General features: G+C 32.4%; 1 protein-coding gene across 1 annotated transcript in view; it reads left to right on the top strand.

Moving 5' to 3' along the window:
* LOC113523453 (proton-coupled amino acid transporter-like protein CG1139) overlaps nucleotides 1–15025 on the top strand; it is a gene marked incomplete at both ends in the record, with an annotated part of 32696 nt that extends 17671 nt beyond the window's left edge. Inside the window, 3 exon segments of the mRNA XM_052901052.1 lie at nucleotides 514–758; nucleotides 4548–4760; nucleotides 14856–15025. Of these exon segments, the coding sequence (XP_052757012.1) occupies nucleotides 514–758; nucleotides 4548–4760; nucleotides 14856–15025 (628 nt within the window).
* Between the last annotated feature and the right edge of the window lie 486 nt (nucleotides 15026–15511).

Here is a 15511-nt window from a genome sequence, read left to right as displayed (position 1 = left end):
GAGCATCGAGCCTCAAAAACGAGTCAACGTTTTGTAAGCTAATTGTCAAATTAGATGATTCGTTTTTTTTATCAATATTTTATATATTTACGCATAAAATGTATTTTACCGTATTGTTTAATAAATAAAATTAGTGTTTACGCATTAAAAAGATGCAAACTTTATAAGACAAAATAAATATAGAAATTACAAAGGAATCACTCATAACTATTTATCACGCAAAATTGTACGAAAAAGTTGAACCGCTTTTCTCGAAGCATTTGTATGGAGATACTCTATCTATATAAACTAAGGTTATATTATATCTTTGCCAAAATCTACTTGTAGGCATTCAATTCCACATTCTAAATTCAAAATATTAAATAAAAAAAAAGCTGGCCATCCTTCGTCCTCGCTTAGTCAAATTATATTATAAATTATATAGGCTTATTCTTTGCCGGAACCACACGGCGAAAACTCACAATTTACAGTTTTTATTGTATTGTTATTAATCGAGATATATTTTCCTTACAGATTGCAGATCACTACGTACCTGACTACAAATATCCCGTTGAGGCGTACTGTGGATTTCTACTGATCCCATTAATATTCATTACACAAATAAGATATCTAAAGTTCCTAGTTCCGTTCTCAATATTCGCCAATATCTGTTTGGTGGTTACATTTGCAATAACCTGTTATTTCACTTTCACTGGTATTACTGCAAATACAGATGTAGTTTTAGTGAATAGTGTCACACAGTGGCCACTTTTTTTAAGGTGAGTTTTTTTTTATGATATACAGCTGTGTATATGTGGTAGTGAGCTAAACTGTACTTTAATTATGTGTCTAGAAAAACCCTTATCAATATTATAAATAACTGTATTCCATGGCTTCATCTGTGTATGTGAATCAATACATAGGATATCCTATGTACTAAGTATTTTTTAATATACATATATACATATGTAGTAGTGATATAAATTGTACCATAATTAATTATATCTCTAGAAATACCCTTATCAACATTATAAAAATAACTGTATGCCGCACGCAGATGAACGTGCATTAATACATAAAGTATCCTGTGTATTAAGTTAGGATACAACATACTCATGTACCAAATAACATCCAAATCTGTTCAATATATTTTATATAACAAAGTAAATGACATCCATTTATCCATTGCTACTTTTGCATTTATAATATTAATAGGATTATCATTATCATCTCGGCCATTACCCGTCTACTGCTGAACATAGATCTCCCCATAGACTGCCATAAAGAACGATCCTGAGCCACCCGCATCATTATATTACATTAATAGGATATGAGATATTAATCTTCAATCTCTGATCGTCATTAGGGAACAGAATTATTAGTCAACTAACGGCCCGTCCAGGCGTCGCACGGGTGGACATTTTTATATTTTAAAAAGTGGCTATTAAGGCTGCACACGCGACGGAAGCTTAAAAATGGATTAACTTCTCTCCCATTTTCGCAACATTTCCCTTCACTGCTCTGCACCTATTAATCGTAGCGTGATGAAAAGTATACTGTACAATTATTCTTCATACTCCTGAACAGGTCAGGAGTATGAAGAATAATTGTACCAAGTTTCGTTAAAATCCGTCGAGTAGTTTTTGTTTCTATAACGAACATACAGACAGATATCACCCCCTGATAGTTATTTTGGAAATATATTTCATGTACAGAATTGTCCTCTCTACAAATTTATTATAAGTATAGAAGATTAATAACATTGACAGAGTCTCTCCTACATATCTATAATCCTCAAAATAAAATTTTGGTAATCGCATGCCGAATAAAAAAAAATTCGTTAATTTAGTCCTCTACGAAATAACATTAAGTATAGGAGGGGGAAAGGGCTTGTTAGTAATGCGGACTATCAGTCCCATTGCTAACAATATACCTTATCAGGTCGACCTTCACGTGGTCCCCTTCTGGAAACCATCGTGCTGAATTCCAGGTGTATTCATCACGATGGCCTAACTGACCAGCCTTTTCATTCTCATCTATCATCTCAGACTGGTGCCCCGCCAGCGTATACCATTAGCGCAGACGGAGTTACGATTCCATTATCATCTATTAAAAAAAAAAAACATTAAGTGTAGTAAAATACACATAAATTTTATACCAGTTTGTTTAAAAACTAAAGTTTGCTACTGTACAATATTTTTAAATAATTTTAAGACGTGTCTCTTGTGAATATATTTTCTTTCTTAAAAACTAAACTGCTAGAGTTTTTGCCAACTGGCACGCCTCAGTTATATTGTATAGCCAAGATACCTACAAGTAACTAAGTACAATTTATCTTGAAAGTTTTAAAACACACTTACCGAGCTCTTATGAGATGTTTAGGTTTAAAACAGTGATAAATTGCAACGCTTTACATTAATACGTACCTAATTTCTGGTTCATATTTATTCTACTTACAAATTGAGTCCGCAATTTTAGTAAAAACATATTATAAAAGCGTTTGTTATAGAATATAAATGAACTGTAATTAATCTTTTTAACCGATTTGGAAAAGATTAAATAGCAGCTATATTTTTAATCATCATCATCATCATCGTATCAGCCTTTTATTTGTTCACTGCGGAACATAATCCTCCTCCTTTGGTCCCAGCAGTTGCCACACTTGACAGACGGATTGGCAACCGTAGTTAGGTTTTAGAGATGTTTTAACAGGGACGCTGCAGCCTATCCCTCGTCCTCCCTTAGTCGCCTCTTACGACACCCACAGAAAAGAAAGGGGTGGCCTATTTTATACCGACCATATATTTTTTTATGTCCATTGTTAAATTATTTTTAACTAGCTATACCCATGGCTTCGCCCGAGTGAATTAGTACATAAAATATCCTATGTGTTAACCTAATCGTGTACCAAATTTTATTCCAATCTGTTTAGTTATTTTTTCGTGAGAGAATAATACACTTCCATTCATTTTTCCTTACAAACTTTTGCATTTATTATATTACCATGATTATAATAGTATGATCATTGTTTGAGTCATACATTGTTTTATTTGCTCATCTAATAATTCAGTTAATTGTTTGTTATAGTAATATTTTATGTATTTATTATATGTATTTATTTATATATGTACATATTTACATTTATTTTTATTAATGTATATATTTACATATTATGTGTATATTCACATAAATCTAATTATATGTTTATAATATATAAATATATTAAAAATTACTTTATATTTCCTTAATTCAATAATGCACCGCCTACTTATTTCACGGTTTGCCTAATGGTTGACTGGTAAAAAACACCGTCTGGCGTTAAGTCAACGAAATGTACTCAGAATTTCACTATGAATTCACTTCCTGATGCCATTAAGTCACTACCGACTAAACCGTCTTTCAAAAAAAAAACGTTCACGCTCACTTTTTTACTTTATCCGAGCAGTAAATGCTTTATATTATTTTCAATTTCGTGTATAATATCATATATGTCATATATGTGTAAGTATATTTGTTATTCATATATATGTAATTTTAGTATGTATGTATATCAATAATTACTAGTACCGCATTCGAGTATTCTGACACTACCCTATGGTTGACTGGAAGAGAATACTTTTAGCATTAAGTCCGCCATGTACACATATTTGTATTAATAAAAAAAAAGTTTAAATTAATAATTGTTCTAAACTATAAGGTTTCTGTGTTCCACAGGAAAATGGCCATGTTCAGTAATGGTGTATTAATGGGTTATTACTTTAACTTATGCTATTACCATGTAGTTTAAAACCCACTTATGGTATAATAGAGCCTATTAAACCCTTATATTAATAGGTTATTTTGATTAGTTATTTAATACATCAGTGACACCTAGATTCTGTATTTGCCTATAAATTATTAATACAAAAGCTAAATACATATCAAAATAGAGTACTTGTAATTGCTGGATTTCAGCACATTAAAATATCATACTTTGATTTTATTATTTATTTATAAGCAATTTTAATGTTTTTTTTTTTTTTGTTATTTGTGTATTATGAATATTATATATAGGTCATACAAATTTTATTAAATCTATGTTTTATTTGTGAAAACCTATTGGCTTTTTATCTTTACTATTGTTTTTATAGTGAAACTTTATAGTTTTTGGTTAATAAAATAATAATAATAATAAATATTAATATATTTTATTATGTATTTACACTATGGTATCAATATCTTCTATACTTTCATACACTCTGACAATTTTTTAATTTTTCACAGTCAATTAAAAAAAGGCCACGTCATTGACTATATTTTTAACGATTTTTAACTCAAAGTTTTATTACGTGGGAGACAGGCGTGACAGATATGTATGTATGTATGTAACATTTTATTTCTTTTTCCGTCCAGAACAGAAACTTTTTTTATACCACTAATGTGGCAAAAAGCATACAGCCTGTCTGATGATATACGTTTACTGTAGCCTATGGACGCCTGCAACACTAGACGTGTCATGTGCGCGTTGCCGACACTGAACAAACCTAAATTTTGAATACCCTTTTTGAAAAACTTTATTTTACTTTCAGTACAGCGATTTTTGCGATGGAGGGCATCAACGTTGTCATGCCGATTGAGAATGAAATGGCGCGTCCAGACCGCTTCCTGGGCTGTCCAGGAGTACTGAATACCACCATGATATTTGTCGCCATTTTGTATGGGGTGACCGGCGCGTTTGGATATTTACGGTATGGGAACGAGGTACAGGGAAGCGTGACACTCAATTTGCCACAGAGAGATACGTGAGTAATTCTATTTTATTTTTGACTTCAAACGCAAAAAAGTGGTTATAAGTTTGACGTGTCTGTATGTCTGTTTGTAGCATCGTAGCTCCTAAACGAATGGTTTTATGGTTTGAAAGCTAGTGTGATCGAAATGGTTATTAGATACAATAGCTAATGAGAGTTGGTAAATGTAAATCTTTACATTTTTTTTTATACAACTTAGAATGGTAAACAAACCGTCGCCTATAGACATGAGCAGTACCATGGACATAACAGAGTATACTGTTTCGCCCATGATACCTCCCTATGTGTTGCCATTCCTGAGGACTCAGGTGTTATTCCTCCGTACCCTGTAAATTCACTGCCATACACCACCACTCAAACTGAAACACAGCCATGCAAACACAACTGCTTTATGGTAGAAACACGAATGAGAAGTTTCCCTCTGGTACATTTGCCAATTCATAAAAATAGAACTCATATACGAATATTATTAGTACCAGAGGGAGACTTTGTACAAAAGTCGATTGCTTGGGTACTTCTGTCCCATTCGTGTTTCAACCATAAAACAGTTGTGTTTGCACGGCTGTGTTTCAGTTTGGATATGGCGTGAATTTACTGGGTACGGAAGAATAACACCTGAGTCCTCAGGAACGGCAACGTATGGGGGTATCATGGGCGAAACAGTATACTCTGTTATGTCCATGGTACTGCTCATGTCTATAGGCGACGGTTACCACTTACCATCAGGTGGGCCGTCAGCTTGTTTGCCATTCTATGTTGTATAAAAAAAAATATTATTAGTAACAAGAAACTGATTATAAAGAAAGGTTAATAAACTCTAATATTTAGAGATCAAATCCTTAAACTTATATTAAGTTTGTTCACAATAAATTTAATTTCATTTACGAAGAAATTCATCAACGTATGCTCAAAAAATTTCATTCATATATTGGATAAAATTATATTTTATAAAATCACAAACAAAATTCAACCTAGCTGTTATCATAATTAGTAAACATAATTGCGTAGCACGATAAGTATGATCGAATTGGGAACGTACTTCATTTAAAGTAGATTGAAAATACACCTTTATAGAACGAATAAAATGTAATATAATACAAGTTGTTTATTGTAGCGTATAATAACAAATCTATATTTAATTCTAGTGGAATTTGGCCCCTTTCTCTTTAATGTTTTAAGGCGGATGTAAAAGTACGTACTTGAAATGAGGAGCGCTCATTTAATTGTTGATGCAAAATTTAACCTCATCAGAATAACCTGTTAATTAAAAAGAAATACTTATTTATTTATTTTTTCATAGAAAAACCAGGGCTGCACTACAGCAAATAGATACAGTTTTAGGATAACAAAATAAGCCACTAATAGGTTTTCACAAGTAGCAACAATATAGATACAAGGCGCTATACACGAAGCAACAAAAATACGAGTTAACAAAAAAAAGTGAACAAACAAGAGGAATAACCAACAAAAAAAATGACAAGTAAAATACAAATTAAAGATTAAATGTAAATATTTGACCAAAATATGGCCTTTTTATCCATACAATAGTAATTACCAGAGGAAGACTTTGTACAAAAGTTGATTGCCTGGGTACCTCTGTCCTATTCGTGTTTCAACCGTGAAGCAGTTGTGTTTGCACGGGTGTGTTTCGGTTTGAAGGGTGGGATATGGCGTGAATTTACTGGGTACAGAGGAATAACACCTGAGTCCTCAGGAATGGCAACGCATTGGGGGTATCATGGGCAAAACAGTATTCTCTGTTATGTCCATGGTGCTGCTCATGTCTATAGGCGACAGTTACCACTTTCCATCAGGTGGGCCGTCAGCTTGTTTGCCATTCTAAGTTGTATAAAAAAAAAATCAAACTGACTATGAACAAAAAAATTGCTTACTCAGTTGGTTTCTCACTGATATTATATTTTTGGAAAATAGATCGATATTAAGAGTCCTAGAAAGAGTATTAAAGTTGTTGCTAGCTCGCCAATTCGATTATTTCCAAAACGATATTGTAAAATTAAATTCTATGTAAATAATTACTTAACTATAGGCTTTAAAACTTTCTAATCTACCCTTTCAATTCATTACCTTGCAGTTTTCATTCTTATTCTAAAACTAGCTGTTCCCCGCGACTTCGTCCGCGTTTCCGTCATTTTCCGTACAATAAGTAGCCTATATCCTTCCTCACGGTTCAGTGGTTTTGATGTAACAGACACATTTACCTTCACTGCTCTGCTCCTATTGATCATAGCGTGATGAAAAGTATAGTATTACCTGCCCAGGAGTATGAAGAATAATTGTACCGAGTTTCGTTAAAATCCGTCGAGTAATTTTTGTTTCTATAACGAACATACAGACAGACAGAGAAAAAATTTTACTGATTGCATTTTTGGCATCAGTATCGATCACTAATCACCCCCTGATAGTTATTTTGGAAATATATTTCATGTACAGAATTGACCTCTCTACAGATTTATTATAAGTATAGATAGAAGATAGATTGGAAATCAGGCCATTCAGAGGGAACGAATGGATACTTTATGAGGTAACCTTAAAGTCTTTATTCACTTGCTCTTATTATAAAAAACATAATTCATATATCACAATGTGACATTAAGGATTGAGCGAGAATCACATTTATCACTCGTCGCCTGTAATATCACTGTAGTCAATAAAAATAATAATTTAACTAAATAATAATAGAGTTTTTTTTTTTATACAACTTAGAATGGCAAATAAGCTAACGGCCCACCTGATGGAAAGTGGTAACCGTCGCCTATAGACATGAGCAGTACCATGGACATAATAGAGTATACTGTTTCGCCCATGATACCCCCCATGCGTTGCCATTCCTGAGGAGTCAGGTGTTATTCCTCTGTACCCAGTAAATTCACGCCATATCGCACCCTTCAAACCGAAACACAGCCATGCAAACACAACTGCTTCACGGTAGAAACACGAATGGGACAGAGGTACCCAAACAATCGACTTTTGTACAAAGTCTCCCTCTGGTAATTATTAATAATAGATTAAAAGTAGCAATAATTAATAATAAGCGTTAATTGTTCACTGCTGAACATAGCCTTCCCATAGGTTTTTACCAGTAGTAATCATTTGTTGCTACGCTTGGCAAGCGAGTTGGCAACCGCAGCTTGGATTTTGATGATATTTTAAGAGCGACGCTACAGCCCATCCCTTGACTATAAGCTGCCTTAGTCGCCTCTTACAACATCCACGGGAAAGGATGGGGTGACCTATTCTATACCGGGACCTACACGGTACAATAATTATACACGCCGCAAGGAAATACGGAAACTAAAAAAAGTATTTCCATTAATTAGCGAACATAACCTAATTCTCGGTAATGTCGAACATGAAGATAATTATTTTTGTATGGGTAGGCTTTTGTATGGGTTTTATTCCAAAAAGGTAGAAAAGGAAATTTGTCCTTCTGTCAATCTATCGTAGAGCTATATTCCAGCGACTACCTAATAATGTTATCGATTTAAAATTTGTAACATTTTAAAATATAATTGGCTCGTTTAAATCGTAATAGAAATGATTGAAAAAAATCTTTACAAAACTGTCCAAAAGAGGTACTCAATATTTCAAAATGGTAACGTGCTAAGGTAAGATAATAACCTATCTATGTAACAAATTTCATTTAAATCCGTTCAGTAGATTTTGCGTGAAACAGTAATAAAATATCATGCGTATATCCTGACAAATTTGCGAGTTCATAATACTCGTAATGGTAGAATTCAAACAAATGTTTATAGTATAATTAAAACAAAAAGATATTGGCATATTCTTTTATATACGGAACCTTCGATATACGAGTTCAATTCACATTATATCACTGTTTTCTTATTAAAGCCAAATTCTTAGAATGCAATTACGTGCTATTAATTCGCCCATTCTTTCCCTCCTTGTAAACAATTACCCCTTCTATCTTATAGGAATTCGAGTCATGTACAACGCAAAAAGTTAATTTTAACAAATCCTTTATTAATTTTCTAATAAACATTGTTCGCATTCAGTATGCGGTGAATTTTTATTATATAACGTTTTTAGATAATAAATAAGTGAAAGGAAAATAAAAAAGTGACCTATAGTGGTAAGCTACCCGGACTTGCAGACCTGAAAGAATGCTTGTTTGAATCAAAAACTTTATATCTTAATTTATTTCTCGACTGATTGGCCAGTGAGAAAACACTGTTAACATACTACATTCAAAATTAAAATTATCTTGATTAAAATGAACTTGTTTATAAATACTTACATTTTTAATTTACTGCAGAGTTCAGAAGGATATTGAGAAGAGCCCGCAGGAAACTCGACAGTTATTGTTACAAACTCCTTAGTTATTTTAAAGATTTTATTTTTATCGTATTTTTATACTTTTCTGTTTTTACAATTGTCACTTAGCTCTTTTCCGCTGTCGTAGTCTATCTTCCGTAGTTTTCTTTATTATAGTTATTTTCCATTAAACCTATTGTTTAATTATATCAAACAAATCAATATACAAATCCACATCCCACCCTTCAAACCGAAACACAGCCATGTAAACACAACTGCTTTATGGTTGAAACACGAATGGGACAGAAGTACCCAAGCAAACGACTTTTGTACAAAGTATCCCTCTGGTAGACTTGTTTACAAGCTTTTTTAAATCGTCAATTTTTTTTTAATCTACTGCAGGGTTCAAAAGGTTGTTATCTGTTGAGAAGAACCCGCAAGAAACACAACAGTTACTCTTTTAAATCTCTGTGAACATTATGTGTATTTATTTTTATGTACTGTGTCTAAAATTGCATGGTCGTTAAAAGCCCGTGCATGATCTACTGACACCACGTTTGTCATTTAAATAATCGTTTAGTGTATAATAAATAGACTTTGTTCAAGAAGTGTTTTTAATAACAGTTTTAAATTTATTAGAAGACAGATCCAAAATATCCTTCGGTATCTTATTATAACATTTAGTGCCCATTTCCATAAAAGACCTATTAACTTTTTCTAAACGATGCTCTAGAATAACAAATTTGTATTTGTATCTAATGTTAAGATTATTGAGATCGCGATAAATTATTAGCGATTTTTTTTTTCTTTTGGCAATAAGGCCGCCTACTTTTTACGACACACTAAGAATAGAAAGAAGTGATATTACGTCATAATTCTTTTGTGATTAGATATTAGAATTATTACTATTTGTTTTCTGTACATTTGCCCTCGTGGTCGGTATATAAAGTTTCCTATGTATTAAATTAGGATATAATCAGGTTTCCCAAGAGACTACAGCATCGGGTTATTCAAAAGGGGGTAAACAGGTTTCTTCAGGGTCGGCAACGTGGGAGTAACACCTCTGGTATTGCAGGCGTCTATAGGCTACGGTAACCACTTACCATCAGGTGGACCGTAGGCTTGTTTGCCACCTCAGTGGTATAATAAAAAAATCTGAGTATCAAATTTCATTCAAAACCCTATAGCCGTTTAAGAGCTATTGAATAATAAACACACAAACAACTTTACAATCTTTCACATTTATAATATTAGTAAGATTAATTGCATTATGCAATTAAGGCATAAAGCAATAAACAATGTTATTTTTAGTCTTTACTATTGCGATTCTACAATTAAATACATAAAGCTGTGAAATGAGATTCCCTAATGAAACAATTCAGTTCGTCGCATTGTTTTGGTCTTCTGTAATGAAACGTATTTTAACAAAGACTAGACATAAAGTTTTTGTTTTATTCCCTCACCAACTCTATTACGGAGCAAATAAAGTGCTTTTTTATGTAACCAAGAACAGCAAAGAAGCTAACATTACCAGATACGAGTATATGTATATTATACCAGAGAGAGACTTTGTACAAAAGTCTTTTGCTTGAGCACCTCTGTTCCATTCGTGTTTCAACCGTGAAGCAGTTGTGTTTGCATGGCTGTGTTTCGGTTTGACGGGTGAAATATGGCAGTGAATCTCGTAGAAAATAATAACGTAGTCTATTGACATAAACAGTATTAGAACATCATAAAACATACTGTGAAATCCGTGGGATTAACATAACATAATTTAATTGCATATTATAATTTTTAAATATGATATAATTCATTCATCCATTTCATCGTTCGTTCGTTTGTTCATTCATTCATTCATTGATTTACTTAAAAGATGATTAACAGACAAATATTACTTATAGGTAGACATACAATTATAGTGCTATGCCAATAAATGAATGAGTACACTTTATTTGCATTATACAATATAGGAAATAAGCAAGACAATTGTATCGATACAGTTAAATAAGTACAGTAAGGCGGTCTTATTGCTGAGAGCAATCTTCTTTAAACAACCTTATGGTAATGGACTAATTGTTGTACAAGTATGTACTGATAATATTGTATAATTAAAAAAAAGTAAAACATCAAGAAAAATAATTACAATTACTTTACCTATTAATTATATAAGAATATTCACAAATATTTGAAGTCTTTGTTGCAGTCGCATTTATTGGTTCATGCTGTGTGCTCATGAGGTGGCAAGTTTACCTCATCAATACATTAATGTACTTGCATGTTTTATTTTAAGTTTGTATTTGTAAACTTCTGTTATGTGCGACAAATAAATAAAATAAATGTTAACTGTAACTTGGAAATATTCCAGCGTAAATTATCATAAAAAATTATCCTTGTTAATCTAGGATATAGTTTATCTGTACATCAAATTACATACAAATCCATTGAACCGTTAAACTAACCGTTTCCGCCAAATTAAATGTCATGAAAGGTGTTAAATTTTGCTACCGGGAATTCGGTTGGAAATAGGCGTAGAGATATCTATGCAAACGAGAAGCCTTTTTTATATTACGTATCCCAACATTATTCACTTTTATCAGTATTTTTATTGTGCAACATAGAATGGTGAACTAAGTGATAGTTACCACTTTCCATCAGGTAGGAAAATCCATCTGATGAAAAGTGGTAACCGTCCCCAGTAGTAGTAACATATAAACATAAGTAGCTACACATATCTTAGAATATACTGTGATACCCATAAATACTTTTCATCACAATTCCTAAGAATTATTGTCTTATTATAGTGATCGATACTGATGTCAAAAATGCAATCAGTAACATTTTTGTCTGTCTGTCTGTCTGTATATTCGTTATAGAAACAAAAACTACTCGACGGATTTTAACGAAACTTGGTACAATTATTCTTCATACTCCTGAGCAGGTTATAGTATACTTTCATCACGCTGCGATCAATAGGAGCAGAGCAGCGAAGAGAAATGTTGGGAAAACGGGAAAAGTTACTCCATTTTTAAGCATCCGTCGCGTGTGCAGCCTTAATGGCCACTTTTTAAAATAATAAAGTAAAAATGTCCACCGGTGCGATGCTTAGACGGGCCGCTAGTTGTATATAAAAATCTAGCATAAAGTAGCTTATTCATTGCTGAAAGAATAAAAGAATGTTTAGAATCCATTAATTTTTGACATTGTCCTGTAAGTAAACAAATTTTCCTTGTTTTTTTTATCTCTCCTCTTACTTCACAGATACAGTTTAAATGTTTACTCTCACATGCTCACGGCTATAATCCCTAACAGGGTAGTCTTTTTTTAATGGTTGATAATGAAATAGTAACTCGGTCTGCGCACGAGTGGTAGATGATAGATGAGGATGAAAGCAGGCCAGTTAGCCCATCGTGAAGAATTCCATGAGAAGTAAATACGATGGTTTCCAGAAGGAACCACGTAGAGGTCGACCTGATTAGTAAGATTGCTAGCAATGGGGCTGTTAGATCCCATCGCTAACAATCCCTTTCTCGCCAATAGGGTAGTCAGAAGTATTTGTCAAGTGTTTCTGTTACAGTGAACGTAACTTGACATTTCACCGAGGATATTAGATTCCAAAGTGGCAGGGGCAAGTTTACCGCATTGCGCAGATTAATTTAAGATTAGAACCACAGGAGAATTAACCGGAATTCCAATTGACGCACTAAGTTCTAGTTATCGGTCAGATTCAAACTCATAACCTTCGTGGTTTATAAGTCAAAGTTGGACCACTAACTTCTAACAAAATATAAATTTATATGTTTTTTTTCCTTTTTATTTATGCAACTTAGAATAACAAACAAGCTGACGGCCCACCTGATGGAAAGTGGTAACCGTCGCCTATAGACATGAGCAGTACCATGGACATAACAGAGTATACTGTTTCGCCCATGATACCCCCATGTTTTGCCATTCCTGAGGACTCGGGTGTTATTCCTCTGTACCCTGTAAATTCACTGCCAATATAAATTTATATATACACATTTATATAAAACTTTATATTTATTAATTAAAATCATTGGGAACTAGCTGTCCGTCCTCGCTTCATATACGGACGAACTCGCTGGTAAAAACTAGTATATTAAAAGTAAAAAAAAAACAACATTGTATGACAAACGAATTTATTATTATTATTATTATTATACGAAATGTCACCAACAATTATTTTTACATAGAATAATTCATTCCCAAATTAAGGATTATGATATAATTTATTTATATATATATAACCATATATATATATATATATATATATATATATATATATATATATATATATATATATGGTTTATAGATTCTGAGGGAGTGAAAGAAATAAAAATTTAGTACAAGATTATATAATGAATAATATTTACAGTAAATAAATCCAGATATAATAAATCGCGATACAAAATATTATTCGGTAAAATTGCTAAGACAAGAAGATTGTCAAGAACGTCACTATTTTTTATATTTACTTTTCTACAACTATGTAGGTTTGAAAGAGGTTAGTAACCTAAACATTCAATCAAATCTTCTCTTTCACTTTTTATACGGAGCATTTTTTACTTTTCTGTACATATTTTTGACATTTTTTTTATACAAAACTTGTCTTGACAATTACGAATACAACAAAAATAAACAGCCAAATACCTACATAGATGCAGGCATTCTGAAATGATACGCTCGCATACATTCGGTAATTGATTTTTTCCTATGTAGATATGCAAACTTTACCTTTAAGTACGCTTAGGCTTAATACATATTTTTTATAAAGGATATAAAAAGTTACGACAAGTAAAAATTACACCGCCGGTTAGAGCTTTAGCAGAACCGACGTTATGTTTACATTGAATAATGTTTTTTGGGATAATAAATGAAGTGCTTATACTGGTTTTGCATAGGCGAAATTGCCAATTTATATTTTTAATTCATATATCTATCTACTTATAAAAAATATAAGTGTAGATGCTTTAGTAAAAAACTGAAATATTCATAAAAAAAAAATAATATACATATTGAGAAAACGACAAGAAATGATTGTAATATACTTAAAATATTTCGACTTAAAAGAAAACTAAGCCATTACTGTTTTTTGTTTACTTGTTTCACAATTGATTTATTAATAACGCCCAATCCCGTTATAAACCTTTAGACTTCCACCTTTTACATTGTTTTTCGCCTTATTTTTTCGACATAAATTTTATATAGGAATTACGCATCTAAAATCCAGAGTCTAATAAGCTCTTTTCGGCTTACCAAGGCAAAATATGTTATTAAGTACTCATTGTACACATATATACTTGCAATATATTCTCAAGTAACTTCAAAAAAAAGAGGTATTCAATTCGATATTAATATTTTTTTTTTGTGTTTTTTACTTCATAACTCTATCAGTTTTGAACCGATTTGGAAAATTCTTTTTTTAAATGAAAAAATGTAATTACAAATTGATCCCATAAAAGTGTCATCAAATACGGTTCAGTAGTTTTTTTATACCACTGAGGTGGCAAACAAACTTACGGCCCACCTGATGGTAAGTGGTTACCGTAGCCTATGAACACCTGCAATACCAGAGGTATTAGTACGCACGCATTGCCGACCCTAAAGAAACCTCTTTACCACCCTTTTGAAGTTTTATTTTTAAACTAACTAGTAGTAGTAAGTAACTAGTTTTACCACAAATGAAGTTGACTTTATGTTCTCTTTTCTCCCTGCCTATTTCACAAAGGACTTATATGAATAAAAACAGTAATAGTTTTAAATTTTATGTTTCAGTTTGGCAATGACAGCCAAGATTCTAGTCGCCACAGCAGTTTTTTTCACTTACTGCCTGCAAATGTACGCTCCGATGGACATTATTTGGTCTCGAATGCAGATGAAAATAAGCAAACGCTATCATAATACGGGACAAATAATTGTAAGGACTGTCAGCGTAATTTTAACAGGTAATTTTTATTTGTAAATCTCTATTTACTTTATTATTATTAGCGTTCCTTAGCACAAAAGGAAAAACCAGTACCCTTATAGGAACACTTCGTTATTCGTTCGTCCACCTGTCAAAAACTTTTTACTTAAGAACGCGTGGATATCAATTTGAAGTTAATACCATATATCTTAAAGCAGTGAAAAAATCAAGCTTCTAAATCGACGCAATCAAAAGATATGACCGTTTATGTTCCATTTATATCGCATATTTTGACATTCGCAAAGGGAATCAAAACCTATAAGGTACTTCCCATTGACCTAGAATCATGAAATTTAGCAAGCAGGAATGTCATCTAGCACAAGTAAAGGGAAAAATCCGAAAACCGTAAATTTGTAGTTATTTCACAAAAAAATGTTTTTTCAACTTAATGTTTTTATACGGAACCCTCATTGCGCGAGCTCGACTCGCACTTGAGCGGTTTTTTTTTTATAATCCCTTATTTCTA

This window comes from Galleria mellonella, unplaced genomic scaffold (assembly GCF_026898425.1).
Source record: "Galleria mellonella isolate WM207_F2 unplaced genomic scaffold, CSIRO_AGI_GalMel_v1 utg74, whole genome shotgun sequence".
Taxonomy (NCBI): Eukaryota; Metazoa; Arthropoda; class Insecta; order Lepidoptera; family Pyralidae; genus Galleria; species Galleria mellonella.
Note: the sequence above shows the minus strand (reverse complement) of the source record. Positions and strands in the feature narration are given on the sequence as shown.